The sequence below is a fragment of the Rutilus rutilus genome (genome assembly GCF_951802725.1).
Source record: "Rutilus rutilus genome assembly, chromosome: 9".
In the NCBI taxonomy this organism is placed as follows: domain Eukaryota; kingdom Metazoa; phylum Chordata; class Actinopteri; order Cypriniformes; family Leuciscidae; genus Rutilus; species Rutilus rutilus.
In genome coordinates this window covers 6,712,171-6,734,920 of record NC_140223.1, presented here as the reverse complement: position 1 = coordinate 6,734,920, position 22,750 = coordinate 6,712,171, and the positions used below count along the sequence as shown (strand labels likewise).

General features: G+C 43.2%; 1 protein-coding gene across 1 annotated transcript in view; it reads right to left on the bottom strand.

Moving 5' to 3' along the window:
- Positions 1–487: 487 nt before the first annotated feature.
- The window catches only part of LOC311296620 (alpha-2-macroglobulin-like), a 39,434-nt gene continuing 17,171 nt past the window's right edge, over positions 488–22,750 (bottom strand). The window contains exons 15-34 of the mRNA XM_084418465.1: positions 21,375–21,488; positions 21,151–21,208; positions 20,138–20,264; positions 16,010–16,235; positions 15,813–15,939; positions 14,684–14,805; positions 14,553–14,604; positions 5,949–6,032; positions 5,686–5,862; positions 5,477–5,552; positions 5,188–5,344; positions 4,971–5,045; positions 4,723–4,885; positions 3,135–3,328; positions 2,839–3,051; positions 2,607–2,725; positions 1,728–1,809; positions 1,561–1,644; positions 1,355–1,460; positions 488–1,233 (exon numbers count right to left, since the gene is read on the bottom strand). Coding sequence (XP_084274591.1) covers positions 1,193–1,233; positions 1,355–1,460; positions 1,561–1,644; positions 1,728–1,809; positions 2,607–2,725; positions 2,839–3,051; positions 3,135–3,328; positions 4,723–4,885; positions 4,971–5,045; positions 5,188–5,344; positions 5,477–5,552; positions 5,686–5,862; positions 5,949–6,032; positions 14,553–14,604; positions 14,684–14,805; positions 15,813–15,939; positions 16,010–16,235; positions 20,138–20,264; positions 21,151–21,208; positions 21,375–21,488 — 2,397 coding nt within the window. The 3' untranslated portion in view covers positions 488–1,192. The remainder of the gene's footprint in view (positions 1,234–1,354; positions 1,461–1,560; positions 1,645–1,727; positions 1,810–2,606; positions 2,726–2,838; positions 3,052–3,134; positions 3,329–4,722; positions 4,886–4,970; positions 5,046–5,187; positions 5,345–5,476; positions 5,553–5,685; positions 5,863–5,948; positions 6,033–14,552; positions 14,605–14,683; positions 14,806–15,812; positions 15,940–16,009; positions 16,236–20,137; positions 20,265–21,150; positions 21,209–21,374; positions 21,489–22,750) is intronic.

Below are 22,750 nucleotides of genomic sequence, written 5' to 3'. Positions count from 1 at the left end.
ATTTTAACTTTTTTTTTTAGAATATAATATCACTCTTTAATATATTATAATATATAACTTTTTTTAATATTACTTAATATTACTATTAAATACTATGATAATGGCGTAAATGAGTCCTGCCTGTCGCGACATTACCTTATCTGCCTTCCCTTATAAAATAACCTTTTTAACATATTGAAATCTAAATATCGTTCCCAATCCCATCAAAAGTGTTTTTTAGCATAAAACATGTTCAAGATTAGCGAACAGGCTGTGTCGATGCAAAGTCAATGGAGACCGTTGGATTGTTTGAAGAAGAAAGCACGTAGAAAAAACTCTTAACATAAACATAAATACATATTAGACTTCTCATCTGCATAATCTTCAGGTGTGTGATGGATGCCTGAGGCTGGGATCGAACTCTGGTCTTCTAGTGCAGTGTTTCTCCACCTTTTTTCAGTCACAGCACCATTTGAAAATGTAAAAGAAATACACAAACACGAATACCAACATTCTTCAAAATATCTTTTGTGTTCAACAGAAAAAAGAAACTCATACAGGCTTGGAACAACTTGAGTGTGAGTAAATGACAACATTTTCATTTTTGGGTGAACTATCCCTTTAATACTACTGTTTTCATTTGGAGTGGACTGTTTATTGTAGTCTGCTTTTTGGTTTATTGGTGTGTGTTTCTACTGTTTTCTCTTTTTAAAATTGTGCAATTTGCTTGTTGTAATGTCCTGTTTAATGCCTTACTGTATGTATTCATATGCTTTAATCTGGCACAATGTATAAAGGCAATAAACATTTAAATCTTATTCCTGGATTCTCTTTGTATGTTTGTTTAAAATGGGGTCATAAAGAACATTTTCATGAATGGTTCTACAGAGAATCTTATAAAGTGACATGAAGAACTGTTAGAGGCTCTTTTAAGAACTTATGAGGCGGGTTCTTGCAGTACCAAAAAAGGCTCTTTATGTCACATAAACACGGTTATTCAAGAAACCTTTCAGTGAAAGGTTCTTGTCACGGTGAACACGTAGCCAGACGGTGAGACGTAGCCAAAAACTGATTAGGATTTGGGGGTTTGTTCAAATTTGGGATGATGGATTGGAAATAATTTTGTCATTATATAATAAACATTATAATATTCAACATTAGAGAGTTCCAACATCTTTATCCAAGCTGAACTATAAGGTGACGCTCTTCAGCTTCATCCACAGTGGAAGAAGTACTCGGCCTCTGACTGATCACCTGAAGGAAAAGGAAGATGTTCACATTCGTACAAAAATGGAAACCTGTACATGGATTTAATCTGAATAAACAATGTGCATCACTTGATCAAAGCATTCAACACTGGCATATTAAATCTTACTTGTTTGGTAGTAATCGTACACTTTAATCACAGCTGGCTTGAGATTCTTCACTTGAAGAACCTGTTTCATTTGTATCTGGTAATTCACTGGAATATTTTGTGTGATCTACAGGAGGAAACAAACTCATCGGTCATGGACATTACGGATGAAACGTTTATGAATCGACCTAAGACATAAAATCATATGAATATTGCTGTTTTCTCACCTCCTTCAAATACACAATGACACGATCATCTTTAGAATCGACCCGTTCCACAGGGTTTCTGTACGTCCCGGAAGAAGTTTTAAGCTGTGGGGAAAAAGTGCTGGTTAATTTCTAAAGGGAAACTCTAGAAATTTGTACACATTTTGTGATGAATCACTCAAACGCACCATTGATGTATCAGCTGTGAATCCAGATAAGAGTTTAATATCCACAATGACCATGTTAGTCCTTTCCTGTAGACCATCATATCTGGAAAAGAGCAAATGAAAAGGTTCTTAAATGCCTCATATAAATGTACAAATAAGAGAGAACAAAAGCCAGTATAATTACCAAGACACATGCAGAGTTTTAATCACTCAAATCACTCATAATGTGTCAATAATAAAAATGTTGTATCTCAAGTCAGTGTGTAGTGGTTTAACTGAGATACGCCGTTTCAGTTTGCTCGATGGTGTTTTAAGCCCCCAATGGCTCCTTAGAGGCAGCTAATCCTACCCTCAACCTTAAAAGGTGCCGTTGGGGGCATGAAACACCAAACACCTTTCAGTTTATATTGCTTTTGTGTTTATTAAGATGTAAAAAAATATTCAGAAAACATTTATTTGTTAGTTAATCTTAAGTCATAATCATGTTCTAGTCTTTTGACTTAAAGTCCTCCTGTGGTGAAAATCAAGCTATTAATGTTGTTAATATGTGTATGTGGTGTTTTTAATATGCTTTTGTGTAAATTCACAAGTCAACACCATTTCTGAGTATTTTCTCCTTAAAACTGCAGTGAACCAAAGACAGTCTCAAAAACACGGTTTGAAATCGCTGGTGTTTCTGATGTCACAAACTACCTTGTAACCAATCAGATCAACGTGTGATCGTCAACGAGTGGATCTATGAGCTACTGTGAGTGAGTGGAGGCGGGGCTCTTTGCATATTCATAGAACCGTGTATACTCAATGAGAGTGTGTAGAGTTACATTCATAAAGAATATAAAGATGAGTTTTAAGGGATACAGTTATTGACTACAGGGGGACTTTAAATACAAATTCTCTTACTTGACAGTGAAGTTCAAAATGAAATTTTGTCCCAATGTTTTGCAATCTCCCTCAATCTTAGCATCAATGCTCAATGTTTTAGCTTCAGTTGGAGTGGGAATGTTGTAGAACTGAGCCATCTGAGAGAGTCAACACAAACAAAAACACATTCATAAATCATCTCACAGCAGAATAACCAAAATGCCAAGAGAGAAAGTGAGTGTGAGTAAATGAAGCTGAACGCACTACAGACCTGCACAGACACACAGGTTGAGCCCTTCACTTCAATGCTGTATGTGGCTGGAAGTTTCTGCAGCTGCTTCTCCTGGTACAGTAACTTGTTGTCCTGATTGACATTAAAGTGGAGAGTGTCTCCTGCTGACCGTACCGTCACTGTGCTGGAGCCGTCAGAACTGAACACTTTGGTGGCGTACAAAGACAGAGCCTGAAGAGCCACCACTGTGTCCTGGGAAATAAATGTGTTCAGTAATGCCACTTTTACTCATTCACACCAGCAATAATGTGTTTGATTGGAGAGGTTTGAGTAACCTGTGTGGAGGAGAATCCTCCATAAGCATTCTGCTGCTTCACAAGCCAGCTAACAATCCTGTTAGCATAGCCCAGATCAGCTGTAGTGACTGAATCTGCAGTGAGAACAGCAAGCAGCACATATGAGCTGATCTCCACTGCCAGAGAATCAGAGTCATCAGCAGAGCCAGACTGAGACCAGTGGAGAGAAGAGCCTTAAGGACAAAAGACACATGCGTAACTCAAGGAGCATGATTAAAACAAAAAGGTCACACTTTAGAAAACTGTTCCATCATTAATGAATAACTTCACAGAAACAAATGAGTAACACACTATTAACATTCTAGTTACTACTATAATTATATCTGTGGAATACTTGAGTCTGATTGGTCAATAGCAGCATCCAGTGGTGTGTTATTGCTCGAAAACAACCGCTGAAAACACAGGCTCAACGGGCTTTCTTCATGGAAGTTTTGCTTTTGGTGAGCTAATGAAATATTAAAACTCAGTCGAATCAATATTTTGTGTACGGTTATTTAATTATGACATCCAGTTTCGTGGACTCGCTATCTCTTGTTTCATTCAAATGCAGATGCTGTCATTTTGCGAAAAAAAATTTGTACACTGTTGGATTATTAGACAACAAACAAGTATGATTTTAAAACAGCTTAATCTCAAATCAATATCTCTTATCCCCATAATTATTTATGTGATGAATAAGTAGTATGACTGTATACCGTATCTATTAATTGTCCATCTAGTTTGAACTTATGTGGCAAGTAGTCGTGTAATAAGCGGGATAATGCACATTCAGCCGGTTGTTATCTCAGTATAAACCACTTCTGGCTCACGCAAGACGCTCCTGATCACCCTGTCGGGTTTATTCTGACAGGAACAACCAGCTGGATGTACATTATCCCATACTTAACTAACAAGAAACTCTGATTAATGAATTAGTAAGAAATAGTTGAATGTGGTAGTTCACTCTTAGCTAATCAGTAACTACTACTTTTTCATAACTCACAGAGGACTACAAAGAACTACTGTATTCAGGTTCATAAATAAAGGTTAATAATCCATAATGTATAATATAAGGTTATGGTAATCCACTAGTAATGACTCAAGTGTTACTACATCCTTCTAAAGCAGTGGTTCCCAATTCCAGTCCTCGTGACCCACTGCGCTGCACATTTTGTAGGTCTCTCTTATCTGACACACTCAGTTCAGTTCATGGAGTCTCTCCTAATGAGCTGATGATCTGGTTCAGGTGTGTTAAATAAGGGAGACATACAAAATGTGCAGAGCAGTGGGTCACGAGGACTGGAATTGGGAACCACTGCTATATAGGAACTAATAATATTTTGGATCAGTATTCTAAACTGAAGATCATATGAACACACTAGTAATGACTAGAATGTAGTTACAAGAATGTTAATAGTGTGTAACTCATTTGTTCCTGCGTAGTTATTCATTAGTACAAAACTTATTTTTATTTATTATTTATAACAAAAGTTATTCATTAATGATGGAACAGTTTTCTACAGTGTTACTAAAAACAATAGTACAGTCATAAAAGACAACAGAAAGTCATCAGAAACAAACCTCTTACCATCTGAAATAGCAACATCTTCCAGTTTCTTGAAAAGCTGCTGTCGAGTGTCCGTGTCTCTAGCCAGACTGAAAGTGTAGGCGAGCAGGGCAGTGGTGTAAGTGTTATTGACATTCTCAGTGACGGACCTCAAGCATGACAAACCTTTACTGACGACAGGATCCTGTGACAAAAAAACACAGAGGAATAGACGCTGTGAGTGTCATTTTTCTATGAGTTTATACCATGTTTCCTACAGATGAACTTACTGTGACTGCAGTTTCCAGTTCAAGCAATGATGCAGTAATGTAGGCAGTCATGGTCACATCATCATTCACCCCACCCTAGAATTTATTAGAAATAAAGGATAAATAAATCAACACACTCAAACCACTGAAGGAAAGTTCATCTAGACAAACTGTGATGTTGGCTTGAGAAAGTCTGAATAAAGACGATAGATAGAGAGATAGAGAGAAGAGGACAGACCTTCATTCTGTTGTTGAACAGTGTTCCCTGTTGGATAAAACAGCCGTCTGAATCCCGTCTGCTTATTAACCAATTCTTTGCACTCTGAATAATGTTTGGATCAATAAATATGTATTTCTGTGCTTTGCCAAAGGACCTCAGCACAAAGGCAGTCAACCTGATGGTGTGGAAGATATAATTAAAGTCATTTGAACTGAGACACATTTTTAAATGTGTTTATTGGGTTTATTTTTGTAGATTACCTTATATTATTTCTGTTAAACAAAAGTAATAGTGAAAATATATTTACCATGTATTCCCTTCACCATAACCAAATGTGCTGTATGATCCATCCAAATGCTTGTAGTTCATTTGTCTCTGGTATCCTGTTTAGTGTGATAATGGTTAACACTTCAGCAGTTTGTTTGGGTGACTCAATGTGACATTCAGGTGTGTTGAATAATGTATAATTTGGTATCAAACGTCTCAGTATTTTCTTGACATGATTTTGTCTCTCACCGCTCTGCAGGAAGCCTGTGGCTCTCTCTCGGATGGCCGAGGTGAGCTGCTCCGTGTTCTCCAGATACTCCAGAATGTAAATATTGGGAGAAAGAACAGCCATGTTTTGCTCTCCACAGCCGTACGGCATCCGTAATAATCCGTGAAGGTTCCTCAGTGCACGACCCAATATGTCGCCTGTAAACCATACACAAATGACACTCACTACATTTTATAAGTCTAAAGCCAATCTCCTCATTTCTGCTCATGTTTGTAAATGTTACCAATGACTGAAACAGAGGATCTGACTGATCCCTCTATCACATCTTTAGGAAGAGTCAGAGCCACTTCCTCTGAGAGACTGTCACCTATGAACCAGACAGACAGAAACACATCAGTGATCAGCAGAGTAACGCTATAAACATTTTAATACCACCTGTGAAGCAGTGGCGTAGCCACGAGGGGGCCTGGGTGGGCCTAGGCCCCCTCATTTACATGTCCGGCCCCCTCAGATTTCTGATTGCTTAAAATAAAATAATAAAATATGCATAACCTACGCTGTCATCTTCGCGTGAGAGTTCATGCGGTGACAATGGCAGCGTTGTGCAAAGTACAATATTAGGCACGAACAGATGAGCGAGAAGGAGAAAATAAGCCATCTACATCTGAGTTTGCTTCAGCTTACTACATGACGACAGCGAGTGAAGCGGCTAGGAGACAGAAACGCACATATTTCATCACAGGAATAGCGGTGAGACTTCGACTCAGATCGGCACAATGCGCAATGACTTGTTTGCAATTGATGAACCGCCTTCACAACCAGTGATGACCACATTTCCTGTATAGCCTATATCTGTTGTATATGAAGAGTTTGGTTTCAAAACACGATAAATCCATTATGATTAATTTGAGTAATAATGTGTTTTCTTTACCAATAGAGTGGAAAGATGAATACCACTATTTTTTGTTTCAAACTTTCACATAGCATATTTAGTCAAATCAATATCTCTTATCCCCATAATTATTTATGTGATGAATAAGTAGAATGACTGTATACCGTATCTATTAATTGTCCATCTAGTTTGAACTTATGTGGCAAGTAGTCGTGTAATAAGCGGGATAATGCACATTCAGCCGGTTGTTATCTCAGTATAAACCCCAGTTATAATAACATAAAACTTTCAAATCCAGATTTTGATTTTCAAATATTTATTATAAAAAAGGATTAGTTTCCCCCCAAAATGCAATAAATTCATGACAGGTTTTTTTTTTTCAAAATGCAATTAATCCATTGAATCAATATAAAAATTATTTTTCATATTTTAACTGTTGAAAATACACAACAAAGTAAGTTGATCCACATATGACAGCCTCTGAACTTGGTCAATACTAATATTATATAACTTACAGGCACTGGACTAAAAATAGCCGACATTAAATCACCATCGCTAAGAAATACCTCCTGAACTTTTTTTACGGCGATCAGCTGTAAAATGGCTTGGTCCTGCTCGGTTCTCTTACGAGAGTTCTCTCGTACTGCGTCTTAGCTAAGACGCTGCGGGAAAAGTCTCTTTTCACGAATATTGAAGCAAAAAATTATCCTTAATTTTAATATTTGTAAAACGCATTTGCCACAGTATGCAGCCATAGGCAAGACGGCTCGTTTGCTCATTGGCTGTTGTACTAGCAAATGCATAAGCCTATCGAGCGCAGGCTGATGCAACATCAGACCAATGAGGCCACTTCCCGCCGACGCGGGCGTGGCCTCGCCCTATAAAGGTAGCTCGAAAAGGCTGACTCACTTGATTTTTCACCTCTTCAGCGAACCTCTCACATCGCTGGATCTCGGATAGGAAGCAAGCGTCGTCTGAGTGCAAGCACATCAGCGGGACGAGCCATCTGAAGTCGCTGGCCTTCGCCGCCTTCCACTGCCGTACCTGCTGCGCTTTCCGGCGCTCATATCCTTTTCTGTTTCTCTGTGTGTGTGTGTGTGTGTTCGCCCTGCGACACACACTCGTAAAAGAGCTCGCGTCTTTTTAAAGATGCCTTCCTGCGGCTCGTGCCGAGCCCCACTCAGCGAGGGAGACCGTCATGTCATCTGTGTCTCCTGCCTGGGTGAAGATCATGCAGCGCTCGCACTCGCTGACGGCGGCTGCCCTCACTGCGAGCTTATGCCTTTGGCGACTCTGCGGACTCGCCTGGCACTTTTCTCCGAGCCTGCACTCCCCGCCGCGTTGCCGCGCCGTAAAAAGCGCCGCTCCCAGCGGATTCCGGAGCCCTCTACAGCCCGACCGAGCTCGCCGGAGCGCCCGCTCGCTTCGCCGGCCTCGCCTGTATCACTTCCTGATGCTCAGCGCCCGCAGTCTGCCGCCGCTTCATCAGAGGAAGTCGATTTCAAAGCCGCGTCGGGGGATGAGGACACGTGCTCTCTGTTAGCTTCGGGCAGCGGCGATTGGTCGAGCTCTGAGGATCTCGCGCTCGCTGCTCGTAAGCCTAGCAGACGAGCCAACATCGAGAAAGAGTTGATGCGGGTGCTCTCGCTGGCCGCGACGAGTCTCGGCCTCGAGTGGTCTGCACCAGTACCTCCCTCTCGTACCCGGCTGGATGGTAGCTTCCTTCCCGGTGAGCATGCTTCTCCTGAGTCTAAGCCCGCCCCCTTTCTTCCTGAGCTTCATGAAGAAGTGGCAAAGGCCTGGAACGCTCCCTTCTCAGCACGAACTCGTTCGTCTGTTTCTCCAGCATTCTCCGCCCTGGACGATGCTAAAAACAGAGGCTACCAGTCACTTCCGCCGGTTGAACAGGCGATAGCGACGCACCTTTGCCCGCCCTCTGCTGGACGGCGGACGAAACCAGTGTTGCCATCCAAAGCCTGCCGCACGACGTCATCGCTGCTCGCGCGAATCTTTTCCGCTGCTGGGCAGGCTGCGTCTGCACTACACACCATGGCCACGCTGCAGATTTTCCAGGGAGATCTCCTCCGTAAGTTGGACGAGATGGGACCTGATGCAATCTGCCTCGCGGATTTGAGAAGCGCTTCGGATCTCACCCTTCGCGCTACTAAGTCTGCCGCTCAAGCTATGGGACGTGTTATGGCTTCCGCCACTGTGGCTGAAAGACATCTGTGGCTGACGTTTTCAGACATGGCCGAGTCTGAGCGCACCGCGTTCCTCGACGCCCCGCTGAATCCCACTGGCCTCTTCGGATCCTCTGTCAATGAGTTCATAGAGAGATTCGCAGAGGACCAGAAAGCGTCACAAGCCTTCAAGCACTTCCTGCCGAAGCGCTCCAGTTCTGCAGCGAGTCGTGCTAAGCCGACCCAGCGGAGCTCTCAGCCACAGCCCCCTCCTCCTGCTGCGTCATCACGACAGCAACGCAGCGCGAGACCCCGCTCTCGCTCTACCAGCCGTCGCCCCGCGCCGCGTGGCCCACGGCAGAGGATTGTGGTGAAACCGGAAGCCCCGAACACATCCTAGCACGCCTAGGAAAGCGCCGGTGTACAAGTCCCGCTGCGGCCGGACTCACACCCAAGCGCGCCGCTGTTTCAGTTCCAGGTATTGCGACTGTCTCAGCGTCTTATGCAACGCGCAAGCCCGTACAGTTGCCCGCTTGCCTGCACACAAAAACCGTTTTCACGGCTACCCAGATATATCCCATAAAGAGTGTATTTTCTGGTGTCCCGGCCACGGCCGATGGTGCTATAAATGTAACGCTGATGCCCACTTCTCAGTGCCCATCCGTACACACAAGCACAGCCCTTCACACAGGGCTCGCGCCCATAAAATCGACTCAAGTCGATCGCGCGCACTGCATAGTAGACGTGTCCACTCCTCAGTGCACACGATCACTATGTCACGCACGTCTGACGGTTTCTGTAAAAACGAAACCTGTGCACGTTCGCTCTGCTCAGGCAGACAACGCGCCAGAAGTAGTAAAGGTGCGCGCTTCCAGCCCACACTTACTCACAGACGATATGAGTCCCACGGGACCCGTTCAGCCCTCCCTCACTCAGCTAAGCGCCATAGTGGGGTCGAGGACGAGCGCTCTGCCCGCTGTCATCAGCGCGCCCCACGCCTCGAATGCCACAGACATAACGCCTGTGTTACAGCACACCGAAGCGCTTCCGTTGCTCAGCCAACAGAGTGCGCTTCGCATCCAACCCTTAGCCATCCATGCAGATGCATGAGCAGCGCTTCCAGGGGTTTCGGAATGGGTGCTAAGCATTATAAAGAGAGGCTACTCGCTACAGTTTTATCGACGCCCTCCCCGCTTTACGGCGCGTGTCGAAACTACGGTGAATTCGGAAGTAGCACACCTACTCCGAGCCGAAATTTCAAAACTGATGAGCAAAGGGGCTATAGAGCCTGTATCTCATGCTCAAAGCGAACGGGGGCTGTACAGCAGATACTTTCTGGTCCCCAAAAAAGACGGGGGCTGCAGACCCATACTGGATCTGAGACAGCTGAACAAAGCATTAGTGAAACGCAGTTTCAGAATGCTTACGACCAGGAAAATCCTCGCGCATATTCGCGAAGGAGACTGGTTCATGTCAATAGATCTGAAGGACGCGTATTTTCAAATACAGATAGCGTCACGTCACAGGCAATACTTGAGATTCGCCTTCGACGGTCAGACATACCAGTATACAGTCCTGCCATTCGGTCTGTCCCTAGCACCTCGCACATTTACGAAGTGCATGGACGCAGCGCTCGCCCCTCTCAGACTCAGAGGCATGCGAGTGCTGAACTATTTGGACGACTGGCTGATTCTGGCTCATTCACGATCAGAGCTCGTGGAGCACAGGACCATGTTACTCGATCACCTCGAGAAACTCGGTCTCAGAGTCAATTGGACGAAGAGTTCACTGAACCCCAGTCAAACGATTTCGTTTTTGGGCATAGTTCTGGACTCACAGTCTATGACGGCGCGGCTGTCGCCACAGCGCGCGCTCGGCATTCAGCGCGCAGCGAGATCTCTCCGCTGCGACGCGTCCTTCCCGCTCAAGACGTTTCAGAAGATGCTAGGTCTCATGGCCTCAGCATCGCCAGTTCTTCAGCTGGGCCTGCTCCGCATGCGCCCCCTGCAGTTCTGGCTGAAAGCGCGGGTACCACGCAGAGCGTGGACTTCTGGTCGATTGCGTCTCAACGTCAGCCAGAGCTGCGTTACAGCTCTAGAACCTTGGACGGTGAACGACTGGTACCAAACAGGTGCAAGCCTGGGGACTTCCTCGAGAGTGAGAGTGGTGTCCACGGACGCCTCCACCTCGGGATGGGGAGCGCTGCTCGAGGGCAGACCGTTATATGGCCTGTGGTCAGAACGGGAAAAGCTCCGACACATCAACTGTCTGGAAATGCTGGCAGTAGAAAACGCGCTGACACGTTTTCGTCCCCAAATCAAGGGCCACCACGTCTTAGTCCGTTCGGACAACATGTCGGTGGTGTCCTACATAAATCGCCAGGGCGGTCTCAGATCCCGAGATCTGTACAGGTTGGCGGAACGCCTCCTGGTATGGGCTCAGCACAACTTGCGCTCGCTAAAAGCAGCTCATGTGCCTGGGATACAGAATGTGGGTCCAGACAGGCTGTCCAGGAACAACATTCCCGCGGGCGAATGGTCTCTACACCCACAAACAGTCCAGCTGCTGTGGGAGAGATTTGGCAGAGCGGAAGTGGACCTCTTCGCGTCCAGCGAAAACGCTCACTGCCCCGCGTTCTTTTCCAAGAGCGAAAGCGCGCTGTCCCAGAGGTGGCCGCGCCGCCCGCTCTATGCTTTTCCCCCCGTCTCCCTCCTTCCAGAGGTGATAGAACGTGTGAGGGAAACGAAATGCTCAGTGCTGCTTGTAGCACCACTCTGGAGGAACCAACCTTGGTTTCCAGAGCTGATGCAGTTGGCAGACACTGCCCCATGGCCGGTGCCATTGAGAAGGGACCTTCTCTCGCAGGCCAGGGGCTCGATTTGGCACCCTCAACCGAAGTTGTGGGCCTTACACGTGTGGGCTCTCAACGGTTACCCGCTGATTTCTCAGTAGGAGTGCTAAATACTATCACTCAGGCTAGAGCACCGTCGACTCGACGGCTCTATGCCTCAAAGTGGTCGGTATTCTCCAGTTGGTGTGGGGCTCGGGGATGCTCACCCCTCGACTGTGAGGTAACGGAGGTTCTCTCCTTCCTTCAAGAGCTGTTGGATAAGGGCAGAGCCCCATCCACGCTCAAAGTTTATGTGGCGGCTATCGCAGCGTTCGCTGAGACAACGCTCGGTCAGTCGATAGGAAGGAACGATTTGGTCATCCGCTTCCTCAAGGGAGCTAGGAGACTGAACCCTCCCAGGCCCCCGTCGGTCCCTGTTTGGGACCTCTCTACGGTCCTGGAGGCCATGAAAGGTTCCCCTTTCGAGCCCATCCAGACGATTAGTCTCAAACATCTGTCATTTAAGACAGTGTTTTTGCTGGCCCTTGCTTCAGTGAAGCGCATAGGGGACCTGCACGCGCTCTCAGTGAGCCCGTCGTGTCTGGAGTTTGGGCCTAGTGACTCGAGAGTCATACTCAAACCTAGGCACGGCTATGTGCCGAAATCCCTCAACACGCCGTTTCGGGCTCAGGTTATATCCCTGTCCGCCCTGCCGGTGTTAGAAGAGGAAGGAGACTTGGGCTCTCTCTGCCCTGTCAGGGTTTTAAGAGCCTATGTGTCTCGCTCTGCTGCCTTTAGACAGACTGAGCAACTATTTGTCTCGTTCAGTGGACGTTCCAAGGGAACGGCTGTTTCGAAACAAGGCCTATCCAGATGGATAGTTGACGCCATAGCGTTGGCATACACCTCCAGGGGTCTTCAGTGCCCGCTGGGTGTCAGAGCGCACTCCACGAGAGGCGTTGCCTCTTCGTGGGCCTGGTCTAGTGGAATATCTCTACAGGATATTTGTATGGCGGCAGGCTGGGCCTCGCCGTCTACATTTATCAGGTTTTATAACCTCGAGGTTCCCGCTTTGCAGGCTAAGCTGTTATCGGTGTAATTGAACACTGAGAATGCAAGCACAGTGCGTTACTACTATCTTACGGGCAGTTTTACGTAAGACCCATATTCCCACTTTAGTCAAGAGTGTCTTGTCTAAGTGATGTCTTATATTACGTCTGCAGACGCAGCCACATATCAGAACGGAGAGTTCCTCCTCTTGTTCTAGGACTCTATGTCAGTCCCTCTGGTGATTGTGCACTGTAAATCCTGGGTCAGCCTCCAGGTTTATGGTTGTTAATCCCTGCACGCACGGCGTCTTACATTGGGTTCCCGCAGCGTCTTAGCTAAGACGCAGTACGAGAGAACTCTCGTAAGAGAACGTACTCGGTTACTAACGTAACCTCGGTTCTCTCTAGAAGAGGGAACGAGTACTGCGTTCCCTGCCGTGCGTACGATTCACTTTGGTTCGCTTCTTCGTTGAAATAAATCAAGTGAGTCAGCCTTTTCGAGCTACCTTTATAGGGCGAGGCCACGCCCGCGTCGGCGGGAAGTGGCCTCATTGGTCTGATGTTGCATCAGCCTGCGCTCGATAGGCTTATGCATTTGCTAGTACAACAGCCAATGAGCAAACGAGCCGTCTTGCCTATGGCTGCATACTGTGGCAAATGCGTTTTACAAATATTAAAATTAAGGATAATTTTTTGCTTCAATATTCGTGAAAAGAGACTTTTCCCGCAGCGTCTTAGCTAAGACGCAGTACTCGTTCCCTCTTCTAGAGAGAACCGAGGTTACGTTAGTAACCGAGTACGTTTTCGTTGACTTTGAGTAAAACAATTGAAAGTTTTTCAAGAGATCCCCTGGGGTCAAAGTGTCAGCGTAACAGAAGTTTGATGCTGTCGTGTGAGAACAAGCAACAGTCTGCATTTTTCCTCCTCCCGCGAGCCTAATCTTTTTAATCTCCTCAAGCAGCCAAAAATGATTAGATTTCGATGGCTTACGTTTCTTCCCCACCGCAGAAACCACCACAGGGTCACCAATGCCGTCAAAATTATTATATATAAAAAAATAAAAATAAAAAAAAAGTGTGGATCACAAAGTAGAAGTAAAAATAGGATGCCGGGTTTATTCAAAGCGACGCCGTTACGGTTTACAAAGCGTGGAATGGTGCGCTCACTGCGCTGTGATTAGTTGAGCTTGAGCGTATCGCATTCTGCAGAGAAAAGGAAAAGGAAAAGGAAAGGGAGAAAACATGACAAAATAACACGGCGGATATCGCATTTTACGTAAAATTAAAAATGGACTTTTCAACACCGACCAGATAGGCCTACAATACAGATTTTTGCGGGACCTAAATATATAACATTTGTCGCGTTTTGGAACCAAACTCTTCATATATTTGTAAAAGATAGTAATCGCCGAGCTATGTCGTAGGCTGCTATAGCCTAGGCTATATACAGTATATATATATATATATATATATATATATATATATATATATATAGGCTATATATATATATATATATATATATATATTAGTTGCCCCCTCATTTTAAGATGGAACCCCCAAAAATAAAATTCTGGCTACGCCCCTGCGGTGAAGTCCCAATAATAATAATATAATCACAAACAGGAATTATTGTGATTCAAGCACTTTAGAAAAGGGGAGAAAATAGCCACAATTTCAAGATTTGGCACAGCTGAACAACTAAACTACAGTTGTCATGAAAGGCTGACAAATTTCAGCTTTCTCAATTAAAATGTCCGATACATACGAGTATATTTTGGCTCCCTCTATTGGTCCTCAAATTTGGTGTGTCCTCAAAATGTCCTCTATGCAATGTGTACTTATTTTCATGAAGTTGGAGTTTGTGTTTAGAAGACAAAGAGGGTTGCAGCATTATCAGCGCTTGTACACCAAAACATCTGAAATATCTGCAGACTAACCCTTTGGACACAGTAACCAGCTGTGAGTCTCTGTCTTTTCAGTTCCTTCCGCCTGCAGCAGAAATCAATCACATCAACACATCATACATAAGCAGCATTAAGATCATGAGTAAATGATGACGTGTGCTGACCTGTACGAGCAGACTTCGTGTGACCGTGTCAATGCGTCCTCTCTCCGGGACGCTCACAATCTCATTGTCACACACAGTCTGGGACGCCTCTGCCTCTGCACTGACTGTAATATTCAAGACTCCTACAACACAAGACAAACGTGAATATACAACTGAGAAACAGACATGTTTCCATTACCCTTCAAACTGAGCAAATTGAAAATTACAAATTAAGTTTCCCATTGTAAACACGTCCATTTCGGAAAAAAACTTTTTTATGAGGTGGTTTTTCAGGCAATTCGAAAAAGGAATTTTTCGCGAACTAATGGAAACAGTTTTTTCACATTTACAGGTGACCTGAACTTATTCTTCACACTATCATTCACAGTTCCTCTGTAGCCACGTTTCCATTATGATTTGTGCAAAACTTTTGCGGTATTTTCTAAATAATAATATTTTCTTTTGTGAAATTGATGCTGTTTACATTAACCGATGTTATGCGACTAAAACATAATTTTTTCATCTTGCAAGAAGCCAAAATTATGGCGACGGATGTTGGTAGGTTTACGTATTTCGCAGCCACCGCACTAGTCATTATTTTTAATCGAAGGAGACGTAGGCGTGTTATCCAAGCTTTAATGGCAAGGAAAGCCTCTTAGGAGCGAAATATTTAGCAATATATTCCTTTTTCGAGCAGCCTGAAAAACCTCCTCATGCGAGAATAAAAACATTTTATTTTCAATGGAAAATGGTCTTTCTCTTTCTAATGGGTGTATTTTCAATTCGCATTTTCAATTCGTGCAATTTGAAGGGTAATTGAAACGCGGTGAAATTGCATGTTTAACATTTACATTAACATCTTCCCTTGCCAATAATGCTTGGATAACACGTCTACGTCTCCTTCGATTAAAAACAATGGCTAGTGCGGTGGCTGCGATATATGTAAAACTACCAACATCCATTGCAATGATATTTGGAATGACTTATCGTGAGAGGGAAAAATAACGTTTTAGTCGCATAACATCGATTAACGGAAACGCCATCGTTTTGCAATAGCCTAGTTTTTTTATCAACATTTAAAAAACATTGCAAAAGTTTTGTGCAAATCTGTAATGAAAAGGCGGCTACTGATTCAGACTGGAAAACTCACCAAGAACAGAGGGAGTGAGGATCCATTTAAAGGTTTTTCTTCCATTAGCACATAGACAGGATGAATACTGATCATCAGAGGAGGCTTTGAGAGTGTAGTCTGAGGAAGGAGCTGGAGACACTTTAACCTGTCAATCATACACACATGATTAGTGGCATATTTGATATGATTTGATTAGACTGCGTCTGAAGTCTCACCATGATGCACTTGGACAGATAGCTGAAGACAGTGGCCTTCAGCTCAAAGATCTCCCCGCGGATGATGGAGTAAGGCAGAGAGAGCTCTAGGAAGAAGGGCTGGAAAACTGTCAGCTGAGCAGGAGGAGCCAGACCCAGACCTTCAGAGGACAGGCAGAAGGCCTCCGTCTCCCAAGAGGTGATGGTGTCAGGAACCGTGACAGGAACCTGAGCTGATCCAGAGTCCCTGTGGAGGAATTACAACAATAGGCATATCTGATTCTGACTCAGCCATTTTTCCTGTAATAAATGACAACATTCAGCACACAGATGATGAAAAAACTGGATTAAGAATCTGCAAAGTGTGATAGAAATTTTACATTTAGATGTGTTCTTTTACTTTTAGATGTGTTTTTACTTTTAGAAGTGTACAGCTTGTATTAACATCTTTCACTTTATTTTTACTCATGAGCATTTAAAGAAATATATTCATATAAGCTAAAGCACGTTATTAAAGATGTGTAATCAAGTGTTTAGAAAAGCATAAGTTAAGACAAGCTTGCAGGGACAAAATGTTTTGAGTTATAGGAGACTTAGTAGCAAAGAGACTAAGAGTACTCAAGTGACCTATTGTTGGACTTCAAGTGTGAAAATATGTGCGCAGCTCAGATCAAAATAAAGATAGACAAAAGGTGTGAATTTTGAGCAGCAGCTAAAAACAGGAACTTGTATGTTGGCACGATATTGTTTTGTTTAGATATAATTTATGCCAGACAAAGATTTTGAACAAGATGTATCCTTTTAAGGTAACGAAGGCGATCTTTTGAGAAAACCAGGATGTGTTTTGTGTATATAAGCTGGGCAAAAAGCAGAAGTCGGGGCCTTCTCATACCAGATGCGTTCTGAATGTGAATGTCAATTTCTTGCAAGAAATAAAGATCTTTATTAACCTTTGAGATGTCCTACTGTCTTACAATTATTATTTAAAGTTGAGAAAGAATTTCCACGACAAAAGCAAGCAAGGTATTTTCTGTCCTGTGGGCGAGAGGGGAGGAGATGATGTATTAAATATAAATAATAAGATTAATATGATGTTAAATGTACTGATTCAACGTGATCTCATGAGAATACGTGTGTATTTTTACGTAAAGTGTAATTCTACCATACGTACATTTACTTACGTTTTATACACACAGAAACGTATAATACTGACGTATTTACAGCTCTAAAACGTAAAATATTTACGTATTAACAGCACAAAAACGTAAATTATTTACGTATGAACAACTCTACCGACGTACATATTTGTACGTATTCTTATTTATGCATATTAAAATCGTGGCATTAATGTTTTGACTCTATTGCATTCAAATGTCTTATCAATTACGTTTTCAGTCGCATTTATTATTATTAAATGCAGTTGACTCAAGAAATAGGCAAATAACCATTCGCTCTGTTCGTGCCTTCTGCTGCAAACTCGTTTCGGAGGATTAGCCTACATGCAGTTACACAAGAATACACTTTAAAACCTTAAAAATACCTTATTTAATCGTTTAACCATTTTGTAATATTTAGTTTATTTACAGTGAGACACAAAATGCGTTTTCTCCAATAGAACAATAATACACCAAAACCCAACATAAATTCACAAAAGACATCAATTTTATTAGCTTGATAATCCAAATCTTTAGATTAGATTAGATTAGATTCAACTTTATTGTCATTACACAAGTACAGGTACAAGGCAACGAAATGCAGTTTAGGTCTAACCAGAAGTGCAATAGCAGCAAGTGCAGGATATACAGTGGTTCCATAAGTGCAGAACATGGATATGTACTGAATAAATATAGAGTTGAATACTATTATAAACAAAAATTTACAGATAGATTGTCCTATGAATATAATATACAGATAACTATTACTGTGAACAGAATTTACAGCTAGATATGTACTGAATATAATAATATACAGATGGCTATTACTATAAACAGAATGTTTACAGATAGATATGTACTGAATATAATATACAGATGGCTGTTACTATAAACAGAATTTTACAGATAGATATGTACTATGAATATATATACAGATGGCTGTTACTATAAACAGAATGTGAGCATAATATACAGATGGCTATTACTATAAACAGAATTTTACAAATAGATATATGTATAAGTTAGGCTAATGAGCAGTATAACAATGGATTTAAAGTAGTGCAAATAAAGTTTGGACAGAAGCTATCCGAGTGAGTGCAGTGGAAAGTAATTGCATATTACAGTTAAGGTACGATATTGCAATGTATATAAACAGTCGGTACTGTAAATAAACAGTCGGCAGTGCAAATGAGCATATTCCAGTCAAGGTAGTAGTGCAAGATGCATATGTAAACAGTTGTTACTGTAATAACAGTCAGCAGTGCAAATGAACATTATAGTATTGCAAATAACAAAATGGAGGCAGGTGTGAGGAGGGAGAGGAGAGTCAATCAGTATATGAGGGGAGTGGGATCAATGAGGGTTAGAGTTTAATAAAGAGACAGCTCTGGGGAAAAAACTGTTCTTTAGTCTGCTGGTCCTGGTCCGGAGGCACCTGAAACGCCTGCCGGAGGGCAGGAGAGAAAACAGTCTGTGGGCTGGGTGAGAGGAGTCCTTAAGGATGCTGCGAGCTCGATGCATACAGCGTTTCCTCTGGATGTGCTCGATGGCAGGTAGTGGAGTCCCAGTGATGCGCTGGGCGGTTTTCACCACCCGCTGCAGTGCCTTGCGCTCTGCAACAGAACAGCTCCCATACCACACTGTAGCACAGTTGGTCAGGATGCTTTCTATTGCACAGCGATAGAAGTTCACCAGGATAGTGGAGGAAAGCTGATTCTTCCTCAGTGTCCTCAGGAAGAAGAGGCGCTGGTGAGCCTTCTTGACCAGGCTGGAGGTGTTGGTTGTCCAGGTCATGTCCGCCGAGATGTGGGTCCCCAGGAACTTGAAACTGGAGACACGCTCAACAGCCATTCCATTGATGTGGATGGTGTCGTGTGTGCCTCTTGACACTTTCCTGAAGTCCACGATGAGCTCCTTCGTTTTGGTGGTGTTGAGGAGCTGGTTATTTTCGGTGCACCATGTGGCCAGGTGCTTGATCTCCTCCCTATAGGCAGTCTCATCGTTGTTGCTGATGAGACCAATCACCGTAGTGTCGTCCGCAAACTTGACGATGGAATTAGATCCGTACACAGGCTTGCTGATAGCCTGTGTTTAGAATCCATACGTTTGCAAGAAAGAGATCCAAATTCAGCCCTTTATCCAGTGAGTGATCTTCATCTCCATTTCACAGGCTATCAGCAGCGCAATCTGTAACCGTCAAATTCCGCGCTCGTGATGAATTCAAAAATTGCGCCCTCAAGAAGCGTTACGACATGTTTTACGGCAGTGATATCAAACGCTCATTGGCTCTCGCCACAGATTGCGACATGCCGTATTTCAGTCGGTAAACTACATTTGAAATGGAGAAGCGCGCACGCCTTCACACAGAGCGAAGCCGGATTAACATTTTCTTGGATTAATAACTTAAGTTCTGCTCTGTACCGGAGCAGTCTCTTGGTCTCGGTTTTGACATGTTCGCAATAAATAAATTATTGTGATTACACGTATGTTGTAATTTTTCTTCATAATTGTAGCCTATGTAGTTTTAAGAAATTGTTATGGGTAGGTTTAGGGGTAGGAGTAGGATTAGCTGCTAAAAAAACTTTTAATGCTATATTGTTAATAAAATTGCCATTTCAAACACATCTCTGTACGTTTTGTCCTTTTTATATTCTGTATAAAATGGGTAACTTAGCTGCTAACTTTATGTTTAGGTTTGGGAGTGGGGTTAAGGGATCTTCCATTTATCTATAAAACGTACGTTTTCTATTTTTGAAAATTACGTATTAACAATGAGACCAGGCTGTCATGCATTTATGGATATACGTTGAATCTATACGTTTTTTAAGTTGTAATACGTAAATATAGATACGTATCGAACCTGAAATAACGTCCATATGATACGTAAAAGTCACTATAATACGTAAATATATGTACGAATTGGATCGTTTTTATTTACGTCTAAATATGTACGTTTCGTGTGTGAGATCAGGCTGACTGATTATGCTTTAAATACCCCACTTCAGCAAGTTCCCAGATCCAAGTTTCTGGAAAGACAGTTCGAATCGTCACTGCTGGAGAACCAGGTGTTTCAAACTCTTCTCTAAAATGTGGGTGAGGCGCTGGCCCAAAACTGTAATAAACTGGAAAAAAAGTGATATTTTGTAGTTTTAAGTGATATGTATGTGAAGAGTATGTCAAAATGATCTATTCTATATCCAGTCATAAGTAAATAGAAAATGTAAGGTAGATCATTATTTTAATACACATATTTTCACATATTTTAAACGTTTCAGTTTATTTAGATTAATTTTAGTTTTAGTATTTTAGGGCTGCAAAAGTGAATGTGTTAATTTTATCTTACAAAAGTTATATAGTTTTTTTTAGATGAGTTTATCTTACCAATATTATCACTGATTTAAAGTTCACTAACCCTTAGTGTGCAGTTTTTTTTAACTGCACACTAAGTTACAGGTTACCCTGGACTTCATTTTCCATGTTCCATGGCTTTAATTATTTCCACACCTGTAGTCAATCACAGGGACTATCAAACACTGATCCACAAGCTCACAGATTGCTGAGTATTGTTAGCCTATACTGCTCTGGACTCTTGCTCGCCTTAGATTACCTCTCTCGTCTTGCCCTTTGGATATTGTTTGCTTGATGCCTGGGCTTTAGTATGATTAGCTGTTTTATTCTCTTCGCTTATCCACTGGATTACGGTCTTCGTTTGTTTACCCTCGCCTGTCCCTGGAATGCTCATTGTCTTGTCCATCTCATACCTGTTTGCCTTTGTTTGGGCCCCTGTCTGATCTAAACACATCTCTTGTAAATAAAAGGCTTTGCATATGGATCTGCACGCCTCTTGTCTCCATTCTACTGTAACAACATCTCTATAATTGTGGAATTTGTGTGAGTTTCACAATTTCACAAATTGAATATATTTGATTTTTTGAAATATATTTCATAACAAGCACCAACATATTAAAACATTACAGCTTGGATTGTAATAACAGTACATGTACCTACCCATCTCGCACAGAGGGAGTTCCACAAACAAATTAGTTGCCATCTTCAATCCCACTCTCTGCCAAATGGCAATGATGAACCACAATAAAAGTCATGAAAATACAAATTACTTTTAAATGTCAGTAAAATCAAGAGGGCTTTTTATGCATTTACTTACACATGTGCAGTATATACTCTCTCAATCATTATCTACTGCACTGCCACACATATAATCCAACTGTTACCTTTAAGGATTCATAAGTGAATGCGGATCTCCAAAAACGCATATACGGACACTCGTCATCTTCAACAGTCTCAGGGTAATTTGACCACGATTGCACTGGCAGCAGGTTGAAGATCTGTGACGGGACCATGTTCACACACTATCAGTATGATTTCTAAATAATACATGTATTTCCAACAAAAATGTATTTCCAATTTGGTGAGAAAGAATTAAGATTAATGCTAAATTTCCTGAGATCAAAATGTCAGCTGATGGATCATAGCAGCAATAAGTAAAGTCTGTTATCATTAGTTCCCTATCGTCCGGTCACTACGACGTACGTCGTGGTGAACGACGAATAGGAATCTCGCTAGAGAGGCCAATCTACTTCGAGTGAAACTAAAACAAGCCAATACACATTGGCGTGCAATCATTTGCATCAGCTGCGCAGCCTCGCAGCGCGGGTATTTAACGAGCAGCTGGTGTGATTGCACTTCAGCTTTTTGCTTCGGAGCCAAGCACTTCGATGCGTCTTCTGAGAGTGGAATCGAGCCATTGGATCTCTCTTCGGTGCGGGTGTCACAACACGGCAGCGGGGACAGTCTTCTTTGTGTTTGTTTGTCTTTCTGTTAAAAAAAAAAAAAAAAAAAACTGAGCAAACAAAAGCTGTTTTAACGGCTGGTAAGGTGCGCCACGAGCGCTCAAAGGCTGTTATCACAGCTGGTAACAGCGCACAGACGGGTGCACATTCCCGTCTGTGTTCGCAGTGTCTGTTCCCCCTGTGTGTTTCGTACCAGTGAGAGCAGTCCCTAAAAAGAGCTTACACAGATAGAAAAGCATCTTTTTCAAAAAAAAAAGATGACTTTCTATCTGTGTGTTTCTGGATGCGGTCGTTACCTGGGTTCACAGGATGGTCACAAGCGCTGCCTCGTGTGTCTGGGTATTGAACACGCTGAGGCAGCGTTTGTGGATGAGTCATGTACCCATTGTGGGAAGATGACCATCGCGGAGCTACGGTCGAGACTCTTGTTCCTGCAAAGGGGCGGAGTCCCCGTGCCGCTGCCTCGATCCAATCCTCCTCAGAGGGTTGCTGCGGGCAGTGACATGGGTGACCTGAGGATTACGGTGAGCGCGTCTCCTTCGGGGAACCAACCCCCTAGGAGCCCTCACCCCTCTCATGCTCCGCAGCCAGTTGAGCCCCCATTGGAGAAAGCTGGACCATCCTCGCGGTGTGTACCGGTTGTCTCCTTTGGGGCTCCCTGTGAAGACCAGATGTCGATCGCGGCATCGGAGGGTGGGTCAGACTTCTCTGCGGACGACGACTCGGCGCCGTTGCCTCCTTCGGGGGTGTCAACGATGCCTGAGACGGACCCGGAGATGATGGCCATGCTTTCCCGG